The sequence below is a fragment of the Puma concolor genome, chromosome A3 (genome assembly GCF_028749965.1).
Source record: "Puma concolor isolate L17-30 chromosome A3, mPumCon1.1.hap2, whole genome shotgun sequence".
Taxonomy (NCBI): Eukaryota; Metazoa; Chordata; class Mammalia; order Carnivora; family Felidae; genus Puma; species Puma concolor.
The window spans coordinates 110764813-110791470 of NC_141669.1; the positions used below are offsets into that span (position 1 = coordinate 110764813).

Below are 26658 nucleotides of genomic sequence, written 5' to 3' on the forward strand. Positions count from 1 at the left end.
ATCTTTAAAAAACAAATTTTTAAAAATAAAATATATTTATAGCATGATAAATGAATGGCAAGAATATTAACTCTTTGTCTATTATATTTATTTCAAATGGGGTCAAGTCTTAAGAAAATTATTGCCTCCATATACATTCAAAGATAATGCTATCTTGGTTCTTAGTCTTTATAACCTAATTTTTTTTCCTTTCTTTTCTTCCCCCCCACAGTTCATCCATGAGCTCGGATTTCCCACATTACAACTTCAGGATGCCTAATATTGGATTCCAGAATCTGCCTCTCAACATATATATTGTGGTTTTTGGCACTGCTATATTTGTCTTCATCCTTAGTTTACTCTTCTGTTGCTACTTGATTAGGTAATCAGTTTTCATTCTGTGCTACTTCAGAATATATTAATCAATTATAAATCAGCTTTTTGCCCTTAGGTTAAAAAATTGTATATGTGCAATAATTAGCAAATTTTCTAAAATTAAGGTTGCTAAACATTTTAACCTTCTGTGAGTTAGTTACTAATGAATAAAACACCTTTATACAGTCTTCAATCCTACTTGTTGATGAATGTGTTTTACTCTATAGAAGAAAATTGTCCCCATTTATTTTTCTAACATATTAGCACCTGGTCCAGATACACTTATTATCTGTTCCCAAGATTTAATCTACATTCACAAAGATTTCAAGATATCTTTTCAAGGATGGTGTTGCGTCATTGTTAGCTAAAGTCATTAGGGATTAGAAAACAATGTCCAAGGCAAGGTCCAAGCCTTTAAACAGGTTCTTGTGGTCTCTTAAGATTTTAAGTTCCTTTGGTCAAGTGTTCAGGTGATTGATTATCTGCATAAAACACTAAATATTCCAAAAGCTCTGCAGCACGTGTATGGAGAAGTGACAAAGGATAATACCTCACATGAAGGAGTAATGGATTTGGCCAGTAAAGATTCACAGTTGAGGGGCGCCTGGGTGGCGCAGTCGGTTGAGCGTCCGACTTCAGCCAGGTCACGATCTCGCGGTCCGTGAGTTCGAGCCCCGCGTTGGGCTCTGGGCTGATGGCTCAGAGCCTGGAGCCTGTTTCCGATTCTGTGTCTCCCTCTCTCTCTGCCCCTCGCCCGTTCATGCTCTGTCTCTCTCTGTCCCAAAAATAAATAAACGTTGGAAAAAAAAAAAATTTAAAAAAAAAAAAAGATTCACAGTTGACTTACTCATAATTGTTTAAACAAACGTCTTGGGGCGCCTGGGTGGCGCAGTCGGTTAAGCGTCCGACTTCAGCCAGGTCACGATCTCGCGGTCTGTGAGTTCGAGCCCCGCGTCAGACTCTGGGCTGATGGCTCAGAGCCTGGAGCCTGTTTCCGATTCTGTGTCTCCCTCTCTCTCTGCCCCTCCCCCGTTCATGCTCTGTCTCTCTCTGTCCCAAAAATAAATAAAAAACGTTGAAAAAAAAATTAAAAAAATAAAAAAAAAATAAACAAACGTCTTATTCTTTTTAGTTTTCAAAGCTGAAACTTAAAGACTGTAAAAATTCATATACTGTATTGTTCAAAGAGCTTTATGAATAAAAGAGTAGAAAGTTGGATTTTATTAAACACCTATACCTCTAACAATTTTTAGTGCTTGTACAGAATGTGATTATGGTTACGATACATACCCTCATCAGATGTCTTTAAGCAATAATTAATTGTTGCCACCAGTGACTACTCACTGATGGTCAAATTTGAATGAATTTAGTGTATTGTTTCCAATATTCTGATAAATAAGTCTACATTCCTACAGAAATTGAATCTTTTTTGAAGTTCTCACAAAATGTAATCACTTCTTACCTCTCATAGATATGCTGGCTACTTAGGATTTTTAGGTCTTTCTCAGAGTAATAAATAAACACTTAACTAATATAATTATAGCATTTAGGAAAAATGTTATTTGCAGAAATTTCTTTTTTCTAACATTTTTTAAATTATAGTTTGATAAATGTTATGTAAATATTTGGCTTTTTTTTTTTTTTTTGAATGAAGGAATTAGCCATAGCAAAAACAGGCCCTCATAACCTTAAAATATGATTATCTTTGGGGAGGATGGTAGAGAACTGCTGATTTTTTGTTGTTGTTATTTCTTCCCTCAGATCTACTAAATTTTTTGGTTTTGCTATAAATAGTGGTTTTAACTAAGAAATTTGTGAATTTAATATTTGAAACCAAATTATACTTTATTTTTTTTTTTTAATTTTTTTTTCCACGTTTTTATTTATTTTTGGGACAGAGAGAGACAGAGCATGAACGGGGGAGGGGCAGAGAGAGAGGGAGACACAGAATCGGAAACAGGCTCCAGGCTCTGAGCCATCAGCCCAGAGCCCGACGCGGGGCTCGAACTCCCGGACCGCGAGATCGTGACCTGGCTGAAGTCGGACGCTTAACCGACTGCGCCACCCAGGCGCCCCCCAAATTATACTTTAAAAGATAAAATAATATAATAATATAACAAAATATTTTTTAAAGATTCATTAATGAAGGAGTTTTATATATGTAAAATATTCTAAAATATTCAAGCTAGCTCATAGTATAGTTTTTATTACTATGTCTAAGAACTAAGCCTTTAACCTTGTTTTAAGAAAAACACTAATATACCAATTGTGATTCTGGGTAAGCTTTTTGAGAAATCAATTGTGAAACACCATTTTACTTCATTGTATTCCTTTGAATAATCAAGCAAATAGGTAGAGAAAGGGAAAAAAATGATAACGGTTGTCTTCATATATTACCATTGTACTTCATTTTATCCTTTCTGTATCTTTTTTATTATTTATCTAACAAAGCAAATAAGTGGGGATCTGCTATACTAAAATAAAATTATCTTGTCTAATTAGAGAAACCAGTCTTTTAGAAATGTTCAAACATTTCTAAACTTCATTTACAAGTCAGTGGTACCATTTTGAAAATTAAATCATGATGTAAGGAGCTTTTCCTTTCTGATGAATCTAGTGTTAGTTTTAACCTTTCATATATTAAATTTGGATTTCACAAGTCATTTGAAGTTAATCTGGAGATTTATGGATTCAGCTCCTTTAAAATGATCAAAGCTGGGGCGTCTTAAGTGGTTCAGTCAGTTGAGCATCCGACTTCAGCTTAGGTCATGATCCCACAGTTTCTGGGTTTGAGTCCCACATTGGTCTCAGTGCTGATAACCCAGAGCCTGCTTTGGATTCTGTGGCTCCCTCTCTGTCTGCCCCTCCCCCATTTATTCTCATTCTCAGTCTCATTCATATTCATTCATTCTCTCTCTCTCAAAAATAAACACTTAAAAGTAAGAAAAAATTGAAAACTAAAGTTATAGGAGGGCTTTTGAGTTATCTAACAAAAATTTTAAGGTCTTAAACCGAGATAATGACAGTAGAGCTACATAGGGTGTTATGGATGGTTGTGAGTAATATTTGGGTGGTGAAAATGAACAGAATTTGGTGACCAGATATTAATGATGGACAAGAAAAGATGTGCTCAGAATTGTTCCTGGACTTCTGGTTTAGGCAGCTGGGAAGATAGCAGTCCCTTTATAGAGCTAGAAAACAGGCAGGTTTGGGGTGGAAAGATGATAGATTCCACTTTAGACATGGGATGACTGAGTTTTTTGTGTTAACAGTCAAAATATTTAGTACACAATTGGATATATAGGTCTAAAGCTTATAAGAAATCTGTCTAGAAAAAGGGAGTCATGTAATAATAGGTAGAAGCTGAGGCCAGGAGGGTCCCCTAGAAAGAATGTGTATAGAGAAATAAAATGGATCCAGGAAAAAATCCTAGGAAAACACTGATATTTAAGAGGATCCCATAGAAGAGACTAGAAGGGGATAGAAGCAGATAGGAAGAAAAATCATAGGACAGGAACCCCACAAGTAGCATTTCAGTGGATTAAGTCAGTTATGTCAAAAGTTCCCATTGGGGCGCCTGGGTGGCGCAGTCGGTTAAGCGTCCGACTTCAGCCAGGTCACGATCTCGCGGTCCGTGAGTTCGAGCCCCGCGTCGGGCTCTGGCTGATGGCTCGGAGCCTGGAGCCTGTTTCCAATTCTGTGTCTCCCTCTCTCTCTGCCCCTCCCCCGTTCATGCTCTGTCTCTCTCTGTCCCAAAAATAAATAAACGTTAAAAAAAAAAAAAAGTTCCCATTACATTTGACAATTAAGCTTGCGTCTATAATTTTAGTTAGAAAAGTTTCAGTAGCATGGATACAGGGGTGATGAAAGGTGGACTGTAATGGGGCAAGGCCTGACCAGCAGGTGAAAATGAATACAAGAAATATGACCTCCTCTTTGAAGAATCTTGGCTGAGAAAAGATTAGGTTGGGGTAGGGTAGGTGTGCAGTTTGCTATAGAATCAAGGAAGTATTTTGGTGTTTGTCTTAAGAGATTCGGGCATATTAATAAATACAGTATAATATAAATAGTATTAAGGAGAGTGAGCGAGCTAGTTGTGAAGGATTTGTGAGAAGGAATGAACCATAGAGGTGAGAGGAGACACACTTAAAAGTTATAGTGGTATTAGTTCTTTTTTTTTTTTTTAAGTTTATTTAATCTCTACATCCAATGTGGGGCTAGAACTCACGACCCTGAGATCAAGAGTTACATAACTCTTCCAAGTGAGCCAACCAAGCACCCCTATACTGCTATTAGTTTTAAGCAGGAGAATACCTTTTTAAGACAGAGATGAAAGTAACTGGAGAACAATATACATGTACAGATCTTCCTCAACTTACAGTGGGGTTACATCCCAGTAAACCCACTGTAAGTTGAGAATATTATAATCAAAAATGCATTTAATACACCTAACCCACTAGGGGCACCTGGGTGGCTCAGTTAAGCATGCAACTTTGGCCGGCTCAGGTCATGATCTCATCCCATGATTTGTGGATTCGAGCCCCATGTCCAGCTCTGCATTGACGGCTCAGAGTCTGGAGCCTGCTTTGGATTCTGTGTCTCCCTCTCTCTCTGCCCCTGCCCTGCTTGCGCTCTCTCTGACTTAAAAATAAATAAACATTAAATCCAGTTCTGAAGGCTAGAAGTTTGAAATCAAGGTGTCAGCAGGTCCATGCTCCCTCCGAAGGCTCTAAGAGAGGATCTTTCCTTGCCTCTGCTAGTTCCTGGTAGTTACCAGAAATCCTTGATGTTCTTTGGCTTGTAGCTGTATCATTTCAGTCTGTCTCTATCTTTACCTGGCCTTCTTCCCTGTGTTTCTGTATGGTCTCTCTTCTCTTCTAAGGACACCAGTCGTATTGGATTTAGGGTCTACCCTAATCCCAATATGATTTCATTTTAACTAAATAATCTACAAAGACTCTATTTCCAAATAGGGCTACATTCTGAGGTTCCAGCAGACATGAATTTTTTACACTGTTCAACCTAGTATACAAGAACAGGCAAATAGACCAGTGGAACAGAATAGAAACTCTAGAAACAGACCCACATATTGGGTCTGTCTCCCAACAGATATGCCACTGAAATGCAAAAGGGAAATAGGGACTTTTCAATAAATGAGTCAAATGAAAATCTGCATGTGGATAAAAAGAATCTTAACCCCTACTCACATCATATATATAAAGACTAATTTCAGATGGATTGTAAGTAATTTCAAATGGATACCTAAATGTGATAGGTAAAATAACACATTGTTTTCACAGTACACACAAGAGAATATCTTCATGATCTGGGGGTAGACAGAGATTTCTTTAACTGGACACAAAAAGAACTGACATTATTGGGAAGAGTTTATAAATTAGACTTAATTTAAATTAAAAGCTTCTGTTCATCAAAAGATACACCCATCAAGAGAGTGAAAATGCAAGCCACAGAGTAGGAGATAATTGCAGTACATAGACCCAACAGAGTATATCTAATATATGTATGTATACATATATATATTAGATATGTTAGATATCTAATATATATATAATATATGTAAAGAAAAATTGATAAGAAAAAGGTAACTCATTTTTTAAAGACCCAAATAGGTATTTTTTAAAGGAAGATATACAAATGGACAATAAGCATATAAAAGGGTTCTTAACATCATTTGGGAAATGCAAATTAAAACTGAAATGAGATACCACTGAATAGACCTATCAGATTGGCTAAATTTTTTTTTAATGTTTATTTTTAAGAGGGAGACAGAGCACAAATGGGGAAGAGGCAGAGAGAGAGAGGGAGGCACAGAATCTGAAACAGGCTCCAGGCTTTGAGCTGTCAGCACAGAGCCCAACACAGGGCTCGAACCCACGAACCATGAGATCAAGACCTGACCAAAGTCTGATGCTTAACCGACAGAGCCCTGGGCTTTAATCCAGCTAAAAAAAATTTTAATCAACCCTACCAAGTAGTGGCAAAAATTTAAAACAGCTAGAGCTCTCATGCATTACATCTAGGAGTAGAAATTGGTATAAGCATTTTGACTAGCAATTCTACTCCTACATATATACTCAACAGAATTGAGTCTATATGTCTGCTAAAAGACATGTAGAAGAATTTGTTTAGCAGCTTTATAATAGCCCCAAACTGGAAGTAACCTAAATATTCATCAACAGTGGAATGGATAGTCTTATATTCACACAGTGGAGCACTATATGTCAGAAAGATTTACTGCAATGTGGATGAATTTCACAAGTATTTGTTAGCTGAAAGCCAACATAAAAAGTGTACCAAATGATCCATTTATGTGAAGCTCAAAACAAGCACAGATAATCTGTAATGGTAGAAATCAAGATAGTGGGTACCTCTTAGGAGTAGATACTGATTGGGACGAGTCATTTCAGGGGTCCTGGAAATGTTCTATATCTTGATCTGGGTGATAGTTACAGCAGTGTATAAATATATATATTTTAGGGGCGCCTGGGTGGCGCAGTCGGTTAAGCGTCCGACTTCAGCCAGGTCACGATCTCGCGGTCCGTGAGTTCGAGCCCCGCGTCAGGCTCTGGGCTGATGGCTCGGAGCCTGGAGCCTGTTTCCGATTCTGTGTCTCCCTCTCTCTCTGACCCTCCCCCGTTCATGCTCTGTCTCTCTCTGTCCCAAAAAAAATAAATAAACATTGAAAAAAAAAAATTAAAAAAAAAATATATATATATATTTTAACATATTTAACTGTATTAAAGTTTTTGTACATTATTAGATGGATGTTATACTTAATTTTTTTAATTAAGAAAAATGTAATATATTAAATATTACTGAAACCAGTGGACTATCACCAATATAAATTGAGGCTTGTTCATTAAAATATTTGTTGTGTTAAGATTTTGTTTTAATGAGATTTCACTTGAGTTAATATTTTGATAATATTTTATGGTTATTGTCATAACATGGTAACAGGTCATGTGGGTATTTTTCAGGATAAAGGTTTTGGATTTTAAACAATAAATGATATAAATTAATATCAAAAATCTGTTTAAGATTTTTATCAAATTGTTACATTGGAAACCTCAATATCACATTACTCATATTCTGTCTTTTAGGCTAAGACATCAAGCACACAAAGAATTTTATGCCTACAAACAGGTGAGAAATTTACTTCAGATTGGCTTTGATCTTTATGTTTTTTGTTTTGTTTTTTGGTTGTTTTTTGTTTGTTTTGTTTTTTTGCCAAAAAATGAGAATTTAGATTTCCACTCATATTTTAATCTGGGGCTGAATTTACTTGTGTTCATTTTAGCATTTCACTTGCCAGTTTGTAATACAAAATAGGTCAACTTCTTTAAGTATTTTCTTTAAGTATTATTTGAAGTTATAGAAAGTTCAGATGATATAATAATATAACAGGAAGGTTTAGCCAACATTTTGCTAAAGGGAGATGCTGTGGTTTATAATCCTTAAAGCTATGGTTAATCTAGTGGCATTCAGAGATTCCATGAAATGAATTTTTTTTTTTCACCTCTTCCAGTAGAAGACACCAGCTCCTCAGAGGGGACCAGTTGTATTATAGTGATCTCATCTCCTCCCCCTTTCTATTAATGTCACACCACCAGAAATCCAAATACTTGGGTCATTATTGTTAACCCCTAGCCCTTTGTACTATCATCCTTTTACTGATTTGTTTTTTAAGGTAATAAACTTAGCTTTTCTTGACGGCCAAGTATAATTTGTTTTTTCTTCCATGTGTCATCCATTAACATTTTACTCCAAACAGTGGGTCTAGGTGTTCCTTAATTTTGTTTTGGTCAAAAGTATGAAATTATTTTTGTTGTCCTTAGTTTTTTGCTTTCTGTTTTTTAGATTTTGTTTGTTTTTTTTTTTTTTAGTTTTTTTGTTGGGTTTTGTTGTTGGTTTTTTTTGAAGGGTTGTGGGGCAAGCTTTAGCTTATTTGGGCCTTTAACTGACACTGACACTACAGGACCATGTCACTGTTTTAGGATTACGTATCTTTTTTTATACATCTTTTGTTCGTGTCTTTTTGAAATCTGAGCTCCTTGTCAAGTTCCTTAGATGTATACACTGATGTTCATAAGTAACCCCACGCTCTTTCCCATAGGTCTCATGTGGGATTTATACACAGAGTTGAATGTTTTAGTTTTTCTAAATGAATGAATCCTGTTGTCTCAACATTATCGTAAACTTGACAGCCTATAAGATTTGTATGTAAGCTAAGTAGAAAGTAAAATTGGCCTTGATGGTTTATTCAAGAAGTGAAATTGACTGATAGAATTAATACAGTAAGAAGACAGAAAGTAAAATGGTCTTTAAAATCTACTGAGTTGGAAATTTAGTACATCCCTGTGTAGTCGGATGGTAGCTTTTGATTTCTGAAAATGTAATATGCCCTGAAAACCATTTTTGGTTCAGGAATATAAGATACTCAAAATTGGGAGATTTTCTCCAAATTTCACTTGCCTGTTTTTTCACTTTAAGATGGCATGTAGTTCTAATAAGCTGTTTATTCTCAGAAACTTTCTTTTTAAATAATAATCCATCCTCTTATCACTTGGCATTTTTTTTTGGTATCCAGTCACCACAGAGTCAGGTTAGGGACTGGATGAATTTTAAGTTCATTTACATAATTCTGGGTAGAGCTAAAATTTCCTGGGGATAGTAATGCAAAATAATAAGCAAAACTTCTAAAATTAAGATTGACCTTATTTTTTAATCTTTTATATATTAGTAATCGTTCACTTCCCGTCAGCCAATACTGTGTTTTACTGAATCATGAGAGTCGACCTCATTTATTTTCCTCCTCGGTTAGCACTTAGTCCAGATGAGAATGTATTAATATCTTTTCCTAAAAGTTAATCTATACCCAAAGGGATTTAAAATTGCTTTTTGGGAGAACATTGCATCATTGCTCAAGTTGAAAAAATGTTGCTGGGGCACCTGGCTGGCTCAGTTGGTTAAGCATCTGACTTCAGCTCAGGTCATGATCTCACGGTTCATGATTTTGAGCCCTGTGTTGGGCTCTGTGCTGACAGCTCAGAGCCTGGAGCCCATTTCAGATTCTGTGTCTCCCTCACTAGCTGCCCCTCCCCCGCTTGTGGTCTCTCTCTCTCTCTCTCTCTCTCTCTCTCTCTCTCTCTCTCTTTCCCTCCCTCCTTCAAAAATAGACATTAAAAAAATTTTTTTTTTCAAAGAAAGAATGTTGCTAAAAAAATGTTCTGTCTCAAGCTATAAAAGAGATTTTAATATTGAATAAGAGGAGAAATGAGTAACATATACAATAGAAAAATATGTGTGAGTATAATGAGATATTTTTTAATTACACGTTTAAATGAGTATGACATACTTTTATGTCTTACAGGTTATATTAAAAGAGAAAGTAAAAGAACTGAATTTACATGAGGTAAGTTGCCTATAAGTATTTAATCTTTTTTTCAAGTTTATTAATTTATTTTGAGAGAAAGAGAGAGAGAACGACTGGGGAAGGGGCAGAGAGGGAGGGAGAGAGAGAATCCCAAGCAGGCTCCATGCTGTTAGTGCTGAGCTAGACTTGGGGCTTGATCCCACAAACCATGAGATCATGGCCTGAACTGAAATCAAGAGTCGATCACTTAACCAACTGAGCCAGGCCCCCTGTTAAGCGTTTTAATCTTTTCTTGAGCTATTATCTAATAGAAGTGATATGCTTAACTATCTTTATTTTAAGAAGTTAAAAAAATTAGGCTTATTTTTATCAGCCCTTAATAGGATAATTGAAAGTGAGGTCACATAAAAATCAATTGTGAGAAGACATAAGAGAGTAATGTAACTCGGGTGCCTAGGTGGCTCAGTCAGTTAAGTGTCCGACTTCAGCTCAGGTCATGATCTCCCCGTTTGTGGGTTCACACCCTGCATCAGGCTCTGTGCTGACTGCTCAGAGCCTGGAGCCTGCTTCGGATTCTGTGTCTCCCTCTCTCTCTGCCCCTCCCTGCTCACACTCTATCCCTCAAAAATGAATAAACGTTAAAAACAATTTTTTTAAAAAAGAGTAATATAACTCATTTTTAATAGAAATGGTGCTGATGTAAGATTTCATAGTAATAGGGATGCTGCATGTTGTCCCTGATATGAGTAATAGATAGATACAAATTTGTTTTTCTACTCAAGATGAGTTTGCACTACTTTCACTCTTAAAAATGTTCCTAGTAGTTCCTTCATATCAATGGTACAAAAGAGACAATGATTACTTCTTGGGGGTGGGGATTTGGGGAGATGAGGCAAGGGGATAGAATAGAGAAGAACATAAGGGAAGACATGATTCCTTGGGATTGTCTAGTGATGAGGTTGCATGGTTGGCTCCCAGGTGTTCACAACTTTACTGTGCTTTGTAACGTAAATCAAAAGTATGTGTGTATCCTGCTGTACACTTTCATACACATTGTCTATGAGAATTTTTTTTAATGTTCATTTATTTTGAGAGGGACAGCACGAGCAGGGGAGGGGCAGAGAGAGAGGGAGAGAGAATCCCAAGCAGACTCTGCACCATCAGCACAGAGCCCGATGTGGGGCTCAATCTCAGGGACTGTGAGATCATGACCTTAGCTGAAATCAAGAGTCGGATGCTTAACCGACTGAACCACAAAGGCGCCCCAGAATTCTTTTTCATTTTACTCTTTGTGTCATCTCTGACTACAATTGTTCAGTAGAACCCAGTGATTTTATTTTTAATTTTAGGACCCTTTTCTCTTCCTTTCTGAGTTCTTTAATTTATTTGTAAAGCAAGGAGTTAGAAAGCTGCAAATTGTAATATCTATGTTTTATATAATCTCATTGTGGGGCAGCTACATTGCCAGTCTCTTCAAAAAGAGTTAATTTGTGAAATTATTTCAATAATAATAAAACAATGATTTGTTATCGTCAAACACTTTGAAAATTTCTACTATTTTTTTTCCTTTTTTTTTTTTAATTTATTTAAATTCAAGTTAGTTAACATATAGTGTAGCATTGGTTTTAGGAGTAGAACCCGATGATTCATCACTTACATATAACACCCAGTGCTTATCCCATCAAGTGCCCTCCTTAGTACCCACCACCCATTTAGCCCATCATCCAGCCCATCTTCCCTCCAGCAACCCTCAGTTTGTTTTCTGTATTTAAGAGTCTATTGTGGTTTGCCTCCCTCTCTGTTTTTTTGTTTTTTTGTTTTTTTTAATGTTTTTATTTATTTTTGAGACAGAGAGAGACAGAGCATGAGCAGGGGAGGAGCAGAGAGAGAGGGAGACACAGAATCCGAAGCAGGCTCCAGGCTCTGAGCTGTCAGCACAGAGCCCAACGCAGGGCTTGAACTCACAGACTGTGAGATCATGACCTGAGCCGAAGTCGGACACCCAACCGACTGAGCCACCCAGGCGCCCCCCCTCTCTGTTTTATCTTATTTTCCTTCCCTTCCCCTATGTGCATCTACTTTGTTTCTCAAGTTCCACATGAGTGAAATCATATGATATTGGTCTTTCCTAAATGACTTAATTCGTTTAGCATAATACCCTCCAGTTCCATCCACATTGTTGGAGATGGCAAGATTTCATTCTTTTCAATTGCCAAGTAATATTCCATTATACATGTATGTGTGTGTATGTATACACACACACACACCAGTTGGGGTACATGTGCCCCTTCGAATCAGCATTTTTATATCCTTTGGATAAATACCTAATAGTACAATTGCTGGATCATAGTCCTATTTTTAGCTTCTTGAGGAACCTCCCTACTGTTCTCCAGAGTGGCTGCACCAGTTTGCATTCCCACCAACAGTGCAAGAGAGTTCCTTTCTCTGCACCCTCGCCAACACCTTTTGTTTCCTGAGTTGTTAACTTTAGCCATTCTGGCAGGTGTGAGGTGGTATCTCATTGTGGTTTTGATTTGTATTTCCCTGATGATGAGTGATGTTGAGCATCTTTTCATGTGTCTGTCAGCCATCTAGATGTCTTCTTTGGAAAAGTATCTTATTCATGCCTTCTGCCCATCTCTTCACTGGGTTACTTGTTTTTTGGGTATTGAGTTTGGTAAGTTCTTTATAGATTTTGGATACTAACCCTTTATCCAATATGTCATTTGCAGGTATCTTCTCCCATTCCACTGGAATGGAATCACCTTTTAGTTTTGTTGACTGATTCCTTTGCTGTGCAGAGCTTTTTATCTTGATGAGGTCCCAATAGTTCATCTGCATTTTTTTAACAAAGAGTTGCTGTGTTACAGCATTTTAGACCTAACCTTGGAATAAACCCAAGCATCAATTTCTGTTTGATTTTTAAATTTTCCCAAAATTAACATAAAGTAATAGAGGATGGTCTCTTTTCCATTTGGGGTCTCTTTGATGACCATAAATGGAAAAATTAAATTCTGACATACATTACCCATACTGAATAACCAGGTTCCTCAGAAGTCTTCCTTATTGGTTTTGACCCATTAGTTTATAATGGATCTTTTATCTTGAATGAGTACACTGTGTTGGTTGCACCATTATGTATCAGAGTTAGTATTTCACTTGCACTCACCAATTCCAATTTTGCTAAATTGGACTAAGCTGCTGATCCCCTCTCCCTGTTATTTGAAACTGTAGCTAGGAAAACCTAACCTTGCTCTATATATAGCTTGTTTCCAGAGGCAATCATGTATTTTTTGCAGCTCATTTGGTTTTTTCCAGTTGCATTTCTTGGTGATGAAACTATTTTGTCAGACTTTTATGTGTGTGTGCATTCCTGTAGCCTAATTATACAGTGATGACATAGCTTTGTCCTATGTAAGCACATGGAATTTTGATATGGATACTGTTATTAGTGAATAATTAGAATCGTGAAAAATCAAAGACAAGCTAAATGTCCTTCAGTGGTGTAGTGAATAAATAAAACATGATATACCAAAGATTATCTACCAAGGGGGGGGGAAGGAAGAGAAACCTGATCTAGTGATTCATACAGTGAGGTACTATAAAAGCAGACAAAATTAAGGACTGAGCTCTATCTGTAAATATATCAATTGGGATAGATCTCTAATGGGATCTGAAAACAAGTTATAAAGTGATATAAATGTTTATATCACATATGTAAACTAAAATAAACACCATATTGTTCATGGATTTATGTGCATACTGCAAGGTGTTTTACTGGGTTTGAGAAGGACACATGATCACGTGGGACATGGAGAGAAGAGAAAAAAGATTAGGGGAAGTTGGTCAAAGGGATGTTAGTTTAAAAAAAAATTTTTAGTGTTTATTTGTTTTGAGGGAGAGAGAGACAGAGTGCGAGCAGGGGAGGGGCAGAGAGAGAGGGAGACACAGAATCCGAAAAAGGTTCCAGGCTCCAAGCTGTCAGCACAGAGCCTGACGCAGGGCTCTAACCCACGAACCGCGAGATCATGACCTGAGCCAAAGTCGGATGCTTGACCGACTGAGCCACCCACGTGCCCCAAAAGTGATGTTAGTTTTATATGTAATGGTCTTGGGGCGCCTGGGTGGCGCAGTCGGTTAAGCGCCCGACTTCAGCCAGGTCACGATCTCGCGGTCCGTGAGTTCGAGCCCCGCGTCGGGCTCTGGGCTGATGGCTCAGAGCCTGGAGCCTGTTTTCGATTCTGTGTCTCCCTGTCTCTCTGCCCCTCGCCCGTTCATGCTCTGTCTCTCTCTGTCCCAAAAATAAATAAACGTTAAAAAAAAAAAATTTGTATGTAATGGTCTTAAAGAAGGAAAATAGTACATTACTTTTACAGTAATTTTAGAGTTATTGAATACATAAAACATGTCAGACACTTACTAAACTACAGAGACACAAAGGAGCGTAAAATACTAATTTCTGCCCTTAGGCAGTTAACAATCTGGTAGAGAAGACTGTAAACAAGCAAGTCACACTGGGGTGTGCAAAAGGGTGCTGTGTGTTATCTGGGATATATACTGAGAAGTTCTTAAGGGGTCTGATATTGCATAATCACATAGCTACTTCTTGGCTTTTGCTCCCCTAAGGGAGCCTTCCTGGGACCTTACCAACTCAGATGCCCAGACACCACCCCTGCCCCCTCCAGCTTATTAGTTAGCTCTACATCTATGACTGTATCATTTTTGTTTAATTTTTTCTACCAGTATAGGGGTCAAGCAACACTTACACTGAGTGAAGCTAAGGAGGTACTATATACATATTCAAAACATAATATATTATCCTTCTACAAAGAAAAATATCCTCTTAATACCCATAGTCTTCCCTGTTTTTATTTCTCCATCTTTTAATAGAGAAACAGATACAGAGAAGGAGATCTCTAAGAGAAACAACAGAACAGTCATGTAAGTGGAGCCCTAAATGACCTCTAATGTCAAGAAAAACATTTTCTTGACATCTAGTGTCGAGAAAAACAGAAAGGTGCTGTGGAATCTGTGACATACTGGGGAATGCAGGTCCTGTTAAAGGAGTTGCTAGCACTCAGCTCTAGCTAATTGTTGTCATGGAGGAATGCAGGCCAGTTGTTGCCAGATCTGGGTTTCTTCAAGAAAAGCTGGAGAGTCTTGGCATTAGTTTACGATCTGCTCCCTATTTGCATTTAGTCTTTGTTCACCACAGTGTCCCCAACTCTAGTTTTTGTTGAGTAGTTGCTTTCTCCATTAAATCTCCTTTGTCAGAAATCAAATGGCCATATTTTGTGACTGTCTTTCTCAGTTCTCCATTCTGTTCCATTGATTTATGCACCCATTCCCTCACCAACACCACAGCTTTATAATAAGTCAAAATAAGACAATTGGATTCCTCCAACTTTATTCTTCTTTTCCAAAACTGTTTTAGCTAGTCTAGTTCCTTGCTCTTCCATTTAAATTGTGGCATCAGCTAGTCTATATCTACGAAAAAGAAGAAAAAGTCCTCCTGGGATTTTGATTAGTATTGCATCGAATCTGTAAGTCAGGGGAAAATTGGCATCTTTACCATGTTGAGTCTTATGATCTAAAAACACATTATGTCTTTCCATGTATGTATATACTGATTTATATAAAGCTCTGTTTTTAGTGCTTATTATACATTTAGGATTTTTATGTCTTCTTGGTGAATTGTTCCCTCTGTCAAGACATAATATCCCTCTTCATCTCTGGCAGTTTTCTTTGCTTTGGAATCTTTGTGTGCTATTAGTACAGCACCTCTAGCTTTCTTTTGATTAATGTTTCCATGGCCTGTATTTTTCCATCCTTTTATTTTCAGTCTACCTATAGAATTATATTTGAAGTGAGTTTTCTTATAGATAGCATAAAGTTGGGTCATGATGGGTTTTTTTTAATCCACTCTGCCAATCTTTGTTTTAATTGGTGTGTTTAGACCATTTACATTCAAGGCAGTTATTGATGTTTGTAATTGGGTCTACCATTTTATTACCTGTCTTCTGTTTTTCCCTCTTTCATTCTTGTTTCCCTTTTACTGCCACCTTTGGATTATTTGAAGACTTTTAGTAATCCATTTTTAGTATCTTTTGTGATTTTGGCTTTATCTTTTTTGTGTAATATTTTAGAGAATTACAAAATAAATACACCTGGAACTATTTTTTTTAGCACTTCAGTTGGAACGTAGAAACGTTCCACCATGTAGATAGACCCTTTTACCTTTTTCCACTTATGCAGTTGCTATCATATTACATCTATATACATTGAAAATCCATCTGACAGTGTTATATTTTTTACTTATAACTGTCAAATATATTTTAAAGGATTCTGGAAAGGAAGAATAGTCATAAATATTCAGATATTTACCATTTCTGTTGCTCTTCATTCCTAATATTCCAAGTTTCCTTCTTTTATTAATGTTTGTTTATTTATGTGTGTGTGTGTGTGTGTGTGTATATATATATATATATATATATATATATATATATATATAGTCCATGTGTGTGCATATGCTGAGGGGAGGGGCAGAGAGAAAGGAGAGAAAGAATCCCAATCAGGTTCCATCCCATCGGTACAGAGCCTGAACCCATGAACTGTGAGACTGTGACCTGAGCCAAAATCAAGAGTTGGACGCTTAAGTGATTGAGCCACCCAGGTGCCCCTTCAAGTTTCCTTCTTCTTCTTCTTTTTTTTAATGTTTATTTAATTTTGAGAGAGAAAGAGAGAGAAAGAGCAGGGGAGCAGCAGAGAGAGAGAGAATCCCAAGCACTCTCCATGCTGTCAGCACAGAACCTGATGCAGGACTCAAGCTCATAAACTGTGAGATCACGCCCTGAGCCGAAATCAAGAGTTGGACACTTAACCAACTGAGCCAGCCAGGTGCCCCTTCAAGTTTCCTTTTTTTTTTTTTTTTTCTGGGTCATACTTTCTTTTTCTTTTCTTTTTTTTTTTTTTTTGCACTGTTTTTGTTTTTGTTTTTGTTTTTGTTTTAATTTACATCCAAATTAGTTAGTATATAGTACAACAATGATTTCAGGAGTAGATGCCTTAGTGCTCCTTACCCATTTAGCCCATCCCCCCTCCCACAACCCCTCCAGTAACCCTCAGTTTGTTCTCCATATTTATGATTCTCTTCTGTTTTGTCCCCCTCCCTGTTTTTATATTATTTTTGTTTCCCTTCCCTTATGTTCATCTGTTTTGTCTCTTAAAGTCCTCATATGAGTGAAGTCATTTGATTTTTGTCTTTCTCTGACTGACTAATTTCACTTAGCATAATACCCTCCAGTTCCATCCACGTCATTGCAAATGGTAAGATTTCATTCTTTTTGATTGCCGAGTAATACTCCATTGTATATATATACCACATTTTCTTTATCCCTTCATCCATCGATGGACATTTGGGCTCTTTCCATACTTTGGCTATTGTTGATAGTGCTGCTATAAACATGGGGGTGCATGTGTCCCTTTGAAACAGCATACCTGTATCCTGTGGATACAGGTAATAATAATAATAATAATAATAAACGCCTAATAGTGCAATTGCTGGGTCATAGGGTAGTTCTATTTTTAATTTTTTGAGGAACCTCCATACTGTTTTCCAGAGTGGCTGTACCAGCTTACGTTACCATCAGGTTTCCTTCTTAATGTCATTTTCCTTCTATCTGATGAACTTCCTCTAGCATTTCTTTTCAAGCAAATCTGCTGGTTCTGAGTTCTACTAGTTTGCCTTCATCTGAGAATGTCTTTATTTCATTTTCATTCCTGAAGGAAGGGCATAGAACTCTAGGTTGACACTTCTTTTCTTTCAGCACTTTTAAAATGTGCCACTTCCAATGAGAAAGAATGAAATATGGCCCTTTGTAGCAACATGGATGGAACTGGAGAGTGTTATGCTAAGTGAAATAAGCCATAGAGAGAAAGACAGATACCATATGGTTTCATTCTTATGTGGATCCTGAGAAACTTAACAGAAACCCATGGGGGAGGGGAAGGAAAGAAAAAAAAAAAAGAGGTTAGAGTGGGAGAGAGCCAAAGCATAAGAGACTCTTAAAAACTGAGAACAAACTGAGGGGGTTGATGGGGGGTGGGAGGGAGGGGAGAGTTCGTGATGGGTATTGAGGAGGGCACCTTTTGGGATGAGCCCTGGGTGTTGTATGGAAACCAGTTTGACAATAAACTTCATATATTGAAAAAATAAATAAATAAAAATAAAAATAAAATGTGCCACTTCTTCTGGCCTTCACCATTACCAATGAGAAATTCAGTCATTCAAGTCATTGATCCTCTATCAGTGTCTTTTTTCTCCAACTGCTTTCAAAGTTTTTTTTTGTCCTTAGTTTTCAATAACTTAATTATGATATATCTGAGCATAGATTTCTTTGGATTTATCCTGTTTGTGGTTTACTCAGCTTCATAAATATGTAGGTTTGACTTTAACCAAGGCTGATTTTCAGCCATTATTCAGATTTTGTTTTTGCATTGCATTTTTTGGGGGGTTGGGGGAAGAGAGAGAGGGAGAGAGCTCATGCATGAGTGAGGGAAGAACAGAGAGAGAGATAGAGAGAGAAAGGGAGAATCTTAAGCAGGCTCCATGCCCAGCATGGGGCCTGAAAAGGGGCATGACCTCATGACCATGAGATCATGACTTGGAGCTGAAATCAAGAGTCAGATGCTTAACTGACTGAACCACCCATGTGCCCGCACATTGCACTCTTTCTGTCCTGCCACCCCACCAGAGAAGGCCTCATCTACCTGCTGTGCTTATATGGGTCAATCAGAATATGCATAGTTTTGTAGAACCCTGAGTCCACATCCACAATACAGTGGTAGAGCCATCCATGTAGCTTCCAAGTTTGAATAAATTCAGGCCCAACCCCCCTTCCATCAGGTATTGCCTGTACATACAAAAGGGAAAGGACACCCTGCTTCCCTCTGCATCTCGGCACCAGCTGGGAACCTAGCTGCACAAGGACTAGAAAGAGCCATCGGTTTTCTCAGGTCAGGCAGAGGAGTAATGTGGCAGGTACACTGTAGCCCTGCTCTGTCCTGCTTTCCATAAGAAGAGACTACAGAAAGGTTGGACCCATTGGAGTTGCCCCCTATGTAAAGTAAAAAATATCTTTTCCTTCTTCTCCTCACCTCCCCATAGGCTCATCCCCTTCCCTTTGCTCCAGTGAGGAGGTGGCTCTGGCAGTGCAAGTTTTACCACATTCTTGTCTTATATAGAAAGAGATTTAAACCCATTCAGTCTTTCTAGGACTATTGATCCATCTTCTTACATATCACATTCTCAAATTTTACTTTTAAAAATATACAAATATTTGGAGCCCAACTGAGGTTTGTCCAAGGTTTGTTAAAATTGCAAAAATAGTTAAAACCAAACAACAACAAAAATCCAAAGCATGTATAAAGAACTGAAAGTATGTAAGACCCTAGAGATTGAGTGGGTATAGTCCCTCCCTTCCATTAGAGAACACTGGCCCCATAGGAGAGAAGGTCACAAATCAATGAGGCGTGTACAGCAGTGGGCCAAGGATATGAACATATGAGGGCCATGGAAGGGACTGTCCACTGTACTTCATTTGGAACCAGAAAGCTGGACCTTTCCTGAATGGCAGAACCATCTGTAGGTTGCTTTCATAGTTCCCAAAGATTCCAACCTTAAATGACACGTCTGAACTAGAAATGCTGCCTCTGGAATCAGTGTACAAGGTGGCAAGATTACCAAGATGTCTGTTACTTCATATAATTATCTTAAGAGCAAGGGAACTCACATTTTTAAAAACTCAGATAAGATAGGTATTATTCCTTATTTTGCATTTGTAGAAATTGAGATTTAAGAAAGTTGAGTAGAATGGGTATATTATCCAGCTTCTGAGCATAGAGAAAGAGTGTGACCCTAGCCTTTCCCATGGTGATAACCTCCCCCGACCAGAAAATGCCCTCACACAGAAGCTCCTCCATTCCCTCTCCAGAAGAGGAGAAGAGGAAACGCAAGAAGAAGCATCTAGTGCAGAGCCCCAGTTCCTACTTCATGAATGTGAAATGCCCAGGTTGCTGTAAAATCACCACCACCTTTAACCATGCACAAATAGTAATTTTGTGCGTTAGCTACTTCACTCTCCTCTGCCAACCTACACGAAGAAAAGTAAGACTTAACAGAAGGATGCTCCTTCAGATAAAAGCAGCACTAAAGGCACCCTGAATCAAGATGAGTGGGAAACCATCCCAATAACATTTTGGATACAAAACAAAAATAGTGTGGCCCTAGGTGTTTGAGTCTGGAGTCATCACATGCTGTCCCCACTGCCCCCACAGACTTGAAGCTTCTGCTGTTCCCCAACCTGCAAAAAAATTACTTTGGAGCTACTTGACTCAGCTTCCTTCTGCTTTCTGCAGGTGCCATCAGTTAAGAACTTTTCTGACTTTTAACATGTAAAACAAGCAAACTCAAGTATTTATAGACTAACCAGTCAGTAAATGTGTCTTCCTATCCCAGCTTCTGGCAGGGCTAACATTATCATAGTCCATTCTTTGACTTCAAAAAATGAAGAGTGATGAGGAACTCTTCCTGTCTCCTTCTATCAGGCCCTAATGTAAAGACCATTGACAAAGACGTCACACACAAAAAAAGAGAGAGAGAGAGAACTCCAAACCAGTATCTCTTATGAACATAGGAGAAAAAATCCTCAACAAAATACTAGCAAACTAAATCCACCACCATATAAAAAGAATTATACGCCATAATCAAATGGAATTTATCCCAAGGAATACAAGGTTGGTTTAACAAAGAAAAATCCATCAATGTAATACACCCTATTAACAGAATAAAGGGAGGAAAGAAAAAAAAAAACATGGTCACTTCAGTAGATGCAGAGAAAGCCCTTAACAAAATTGAAAATTCTTTCATGATAAAAACACTCATCAAACTAGGAATAGAAGGGAACTTCCTCAACTTGATCTATGGAAAACACAGAGCTAACATCATACTTAATGGTAAAAAACTGAAAGCTTTTTCCCCTAAGATCAGAACAAGACAAGGATGTCTGCTCTTGCCATTTTTATTCAGCATTGTACTGCAGTTGTACTGCATTGTGCTGCAGGGTCTAGCCAGAACAGTCAGGCAAGAAAAAGTAATAAAAGGCATCCAGATTGGAAAGGAAAAAGGAAAACTATTATTTTCAGATGACATGAATTTATAAAAACAGAAAACCCTACAGAATCCACCAAAAATCATGAGAGCTAATAAATGAGTGCAACAAATAAGATCAACATACAAAAACCAGCTGTATTTCTATGCACTGGCAATGAATAATCCAAAAGTGAAATTAAGAAAACTATTCCATTTACACCAGCATCAAAAAGAGCAGGTAGGAATTAATTTAACAAAAGCTCAGACTTGTACACTGAAAAGTACAAAATACCATTGAAGGATATTAAAGAAGACCTATATAAGTGGAAAAACCTACCATGTTTGTGGTTTGGAAGACCTACTATTGATAAAATGGCAATATTCCCCCAAATATTTACAGAATCGACACAATCCCGATCAAAATCACAGCTGCCTTTTTTTTTTTTTTTTTTTTTTTTTTTTGGTGAAAATTGACAAGCAGATCCTAAAATGCACATGAAAATGCAAGAGACCCAGAATAGCTGAAAACAATCTTGCAAAAGGACAGAGTTGGAGGAGTCACATCTCCCAATTTTAGAACTTAACACAAAGCCTCAGTTTGAAGACAGTGTGATCCTACCAGTTGGAGAGATGTGCAGATCACTGGAATAGAATTGAGAGTTCAGAAACAAACCTATATGGGGCACCTAGGTGGCTCAGTTGGTTAAGCATCCAACTTTTTGTTTTAGCTTAGCTCATGATTTCACGGTTTATGGGTTCAAGCCCCACATCGGGGCTCTGAGCTGGACAGCATGGAGCCTGCTTGGGATTCTCTCTCTCCCTCCCTCTCTCCCCTCCCCAACTTACACACGCATGCACATACTCTTTCCTTCTCTCAAACTTAAAAAAAAAAAAAGTTATTTATTTATTTATTTGAGAGAGACAGAGAAAGAGCAGGGGAGGGGCAGAGAGAGAGGGAGACACAGAATCCAAAGCAGGCTTCAGGCTCCGAGCTGTCAGCAGAGAGCCTGACACGAGGCTTGAACTCATGAACCATGAGATCATGACCTGAGCCGAAGTCGGACGCTTAACCGACTGAGCCACCCAGGCACCCCCAAAAAAGTTATTTTAAGAAAAAAAGACAGGGGCGCCTGGGTGGCGCAGTCGGTTAAGCGTCCGACTTCAGCCAGGTCACGATCTCGCGGTCCGTGAGTTCGAGCCCCGCGTCGGGCTCTGGGCTGATGGCTCAGAGCCTGGAGCCTGTTTCCGATTCTGTGTCTCCCTCTCTCTCTGCCCCTCCCCCGTTCATGCTCTGTCTCTCTCTGTCCCAAAAATAAATAAACGTTGGGGAAAAAAAAAAAATTAAAAAAAAAAAAAAGACAAATGTATACAATTATGGTCAATTGATTTTCAACAAGTGCATCAAGACAATTCAATAAGAAAAGAACAGTTGATTCAACAAATGGTGCTGGGATAACCAAATTGTATAAAACAATGAAGTTAGGGCTCTGCTTCACACCATATATAAAAATTAAAAATGGACCAAAGACCCAGATGTAACAACTAAAATTACAAAACTCTTAGAAATAAACATAGATAGAAATTTCCGTGGCTTTGGGTTAAACGATGGTTTCTTAGATATGACACCTAAAGCACAAGCAACCGAAAGAAAAAGATAAATTGAACTTCATCAAAATTTAAAAACCCTTATTATCAAGAAAGTAAAAAGATAACCCACAGGGAGAAAATACTTGGAGATCTTCTATCTGATAAGAGTAGGTAGTATCCACAACATAGAAATAACTGTTACAATTCAATAAAAAGCCTACAAAATAAAAAGAACTGCAAATATTTTATATCAGCCTTTTTATCCTAACAAGGTCTTTTGTAGAACAAAAGTTTTTTAATTTGATAAAGTCCATTTTATTTATTTTTTTCCTTCAATTGCTTATGCTTTAGGGGTGATATCATGCTTTTGGTGATAGCCAGCTATGGATGTCCAATTGCTCCGACACCATTTGTTGAAAAGGTTGTCCTGCCATTGAAATGCTTTTTTGCACCTTTGTCAAAATCAGTTGGCTATCTGATAAGGAATTGTATCTAGAATATATAAAGAACTCTTACAACCCGTAAAAAGAAAAATAACCCAACTAAAAACGTGGACAAAGAATTTTGAACAGACATTTCTCCAAAGAAGATATACAACAGGCCGATAAGCACATCATTAGTCATTAGGAAAGTGCAAATCAAAACCAAAATGAGATTACCGCTTCATACCATCTAGGATGGTTATAATCAAAAAGACAATAAAAATTACCTGATGATATGGAGAAATTGGAACCCTCATACACTGCTGGTGGGAATGTGAAATGATGTAGCCATCCTGGGAAACAAACAATTTAGTAATTCCTCAAAAAGTTAAATACAGAATTACCATATGACCTAGCAATTACTCCTAGATATATACCCAGAGAATTGAAAATTCGTGTTACTTGTTTAGAGTAGAGCAACATTATTCATAATAGCTAAAAGGTAGAAACAATCCAAGTAACCATCAACTAATTGAATGGATAAACAAATATAGTATATCCATACTACTATTTAGCCATAAAAGTAAATATTGATTCATGATACAACATGAATAAACCTTGAAGGCATTTTGCTAAATGAAAGAAGGCAGACAAAAAAGACCACTTATTGTATGATACCATTTCATGATTCCATTCCATTCTGGAAATGACCGGAATAGACAAATCCATCAAGACAGAAAGTTGTAAGTGATTGCCAGGGACTGCGAGAAGGGGGAATGGGGAGTGACTGTTTATGGGTGTGGGCTTTGGGAGCATGGAATGAAATGTTCTGGAATTAGTGGTGATGGTTGCACAACTCTGTGAGTATACTAAAAAATGCTGAATTGTATACTTTAAAGGGATGAATATTATGTGAAATATACCTCCATTTTTAAAAAGGTATGGGAAGTTACAATGGAGAAGCAGTTTGTTGTTGAAATACTGTAGAGTGCAAAATAGGACCTGTAAAGTTGTAAAATTCGTTTGGCCCTTCATGGAACTTCTGAAAAGTCAGATCGGAGGCTTTTCTCTTCATGACTGCCCTTGCTTTTGGTCACCTTTGGCACTTAACATGTCAGAATTTAACCTTTTTTTCCTTACAGGTGACTATGGTTTTAGAATTTGTTTAACAACATAATAGCACATTATAACCATTAATTGTAACTCCATTTTAAAAAGGCTACACATCTAATTTTGGATCCTAGAAAAATAAGCAAATTAAAATTGAGTGGCTTGTCCAACTTCTTGCCCTTTGGTAGGATCAGTGCTGAATCTCCACAGGGCAGAGCCAGCAATCCTGACCCTGTTTCCCTCCCTGTGCTGGGAGGAAAGCTGGGCCTTCCCAGAATGCCTACCAGATGGGAACATCATTTCTCCTTTTAAGCAGAAGCCCAAAAAATCACCCCCAAGGCTGGAACTGCTAGTTTCTCACCTTTACCCACACAGCTCGTTCTCAGCCTTCCTGTAGACGTCAAAAATGGGCTTAAAAATAGTGTTCCCGTCATGAAATTTAAACATAAATAAAAACAACTGGTATTGGTAGACTGCCTTACTGCCTCCTCAGCCCTGTCCCCAGTCTGAACTGATGACAGTGGGGGCAGGTAGTGTCCCCACTCTACAGATGAAGGAACAGAGATTGAGAGGCCACATGATGACAGAGGTTCCACAGCTAGTGGGTGTCTGAGCCAAGGCCAGCAGTCTGTCCTTCCTCCTCCCCTGCTCTCCTGCTGTCTCCATGGTAAGGCTGAATCTTGATAAGACAGTTACCATCCTCCTCCTGTGAAGATCCTATCTGCTGTGTACAAGGCTCCTGAGAGCTCCCCAGAGAAGGGTGTTGGAAAACTGAGATTCACAGCACTGGCCACAGGGCACCAAGAGCCACGTGGCCTATCACATAACGTAAGAAGACACTGGGCTACACATTATAGGTTAAGAAACAGGCAACAGGGAGGCCGTGTCAGCTGGATGGACAAGAAATGGTGACGGTTGAATCAGGATCCCTGGAGATGGACAGGGAAACAAGCAGGGAGGAGTTCAACCTTTGGGCAGGAGACAAGTAGGACAGCAGCACATCAGTGCAACAGACCTGGGTCCTCAGCCAGGTCCGGCCACTCACCAGGGTGGCTCCAAGCCTCTGTTTTCTTGCCTGTGAAGTGGGTATATGCAATACTCGATGTCTCTGGACGCTGCTGTGTGCCCAAGGAGTAGTGGTTGGAAGTGAAGGCCTCTTTCCAGGCAGTGGAGCCTAGCCACCTGTCAGAGAGTGAGCCTGGCCCCGTCTGTGTATTTTCGTAAGTTTCACTATTAGAGACTCTTGAATAACTTTATATATGACAAAGACGTTGACAAGGCAGCCCGTAAGTGAGGGACCCCAGGGACTGTGAGAAGCACGTCACCACAGGCTGTGCCATGTAGTGTATAGTGTCTACATTGTGAAAACCAAAGGAGGGCTCCAGGGCCTGGCCCAGGGCATGAGCACTCCCCTCAGGGGCCGTGCTGCTGAGCGGGCAGAGCATTCCCTGGCGAAGCCAGCCCCTCACCCACCCAGGACAACCGCTTTATGTTTAGCCTGTCTACTGAGAATAAGCCAAGTCAGACTCTTCTGACTACTGAAGTAAAGGAAGCTGCTTCTTGCTTTCTGTCTTCTCCTGTCTGCCCTCCATCTTGAAGATGTGTGACAGGAAGAGCAGGAGACTCTTCAGAAGACCTCGCCCATTCAAGCCTGCTTCTTTCACTTAAGGAGTTGTGGGACCTTGTAAGTCCCTTCAAATGGCTGGCTTTGGGGGGCCTGCACTTTACTTTGGGGCCTGGGAGAGTATTTAGCACTCTGCTTCATGTGTGCAATTGTCTTTCAGCTCTGTGCAGTGTGTCTAGAAGACTTCAAGCCTCGAGATGAGTTGGGCATTTGTCCATGTAAGCATGCCTTTCACAGAAAGTGAGTATTGGTATGGAATTATTGTTTTTAATGTTTGGTTTTTGAGAGCAAGGGGGGAGGGGCAGAGGGAGAGAGAGGGAGACACAGAATCCGAAGCAGGCTCCAGGCTCTGAGCTGTCAGCACAGAGCCCGACATGGGGCTCGAACTCACCCAGTGGCGAGATCATGAGCCAAAGTTGGACGCTTAACTGACTGAGCCACGCAGGTGCCCCTGGTGTGGAATTATTTAAAGGGACCTGAATTTGAGGCACATTGAGCCACTTACTTGTGGGTTTAGAGCAGTGCCAGACAAGCCGGACAGCTTCATCATTAGTCTGCAATGCAGCAAGCTCAAGGCACCCTATGGAGTGAGGTGCGTGCGTGCACGTGTGTGTGTGTGCATATGTGACATCAGGAGGGACCGGGGTGGCGGAACATGACTGCCAGGCAGGACTTTGGGCAGAGGGCCAAATAAGCCCACACCTCCTTAGAGCTGAGGCTACAAACAGCTGCTTTAAATGGAATTTTCCAACGAGAGCTTCTATTCCTAAAAACTTAAAACCAGTTATTTTAAATCAAAATAAATAAAGTATGAATGTAAGTGGGAGTGTGAAGCCATCTCCTATGCCAACATACTAATATTCCCTCTTCTCTCACAATTTTTTGTTTTCATCTCTATTAAAAACTTTTATTTCTCCTACTTCCCACCACCCTCCTCAGTGTACTTCATCCTTTAAGTCATGGATGATTCGAGGGTATAGCATGCTGTGGCTGATTCGTATCACCTTTTAGAAGATTA

The 26658-nt window shown here is 38.7% G+C and overlaps 1 protein-coding gene across 5 annotated transcripts in view; it reads left to right on the forward strand.

Annotated features, from left to right (window-relative positions):
• Window positions 1-26658, forward strand: part of RNF24 (ring finger protein 24) — an 80550-nt gene that overhangs the window by 47724 nt on the left and 6168 nt on the right. For all 5 annotated transcript variants that reach the window (XM_025932159.2, XM_086701768.1, XM_086701770.1 and 2 more), the window contains 4 exons: window positions 212-361; window positions 7476-7518; window positions 9746-9787; window positions 25801-25880. In XM_025932159.2, the coding sequence (XP_025787944.1) occupies window positions 219-361; window positions 7476-7518; window positions 9746-9787; window positions 25801-25880 (308 nt within the window). In that variant the 5' untranslated portion in view covers window positions 212-218. The remainder of the gene's footprint in view (window positions 1-211; window positions 362-7475; window positions 7519-9745; window positions 9788-25800; window positions 25881-26658) is intronic.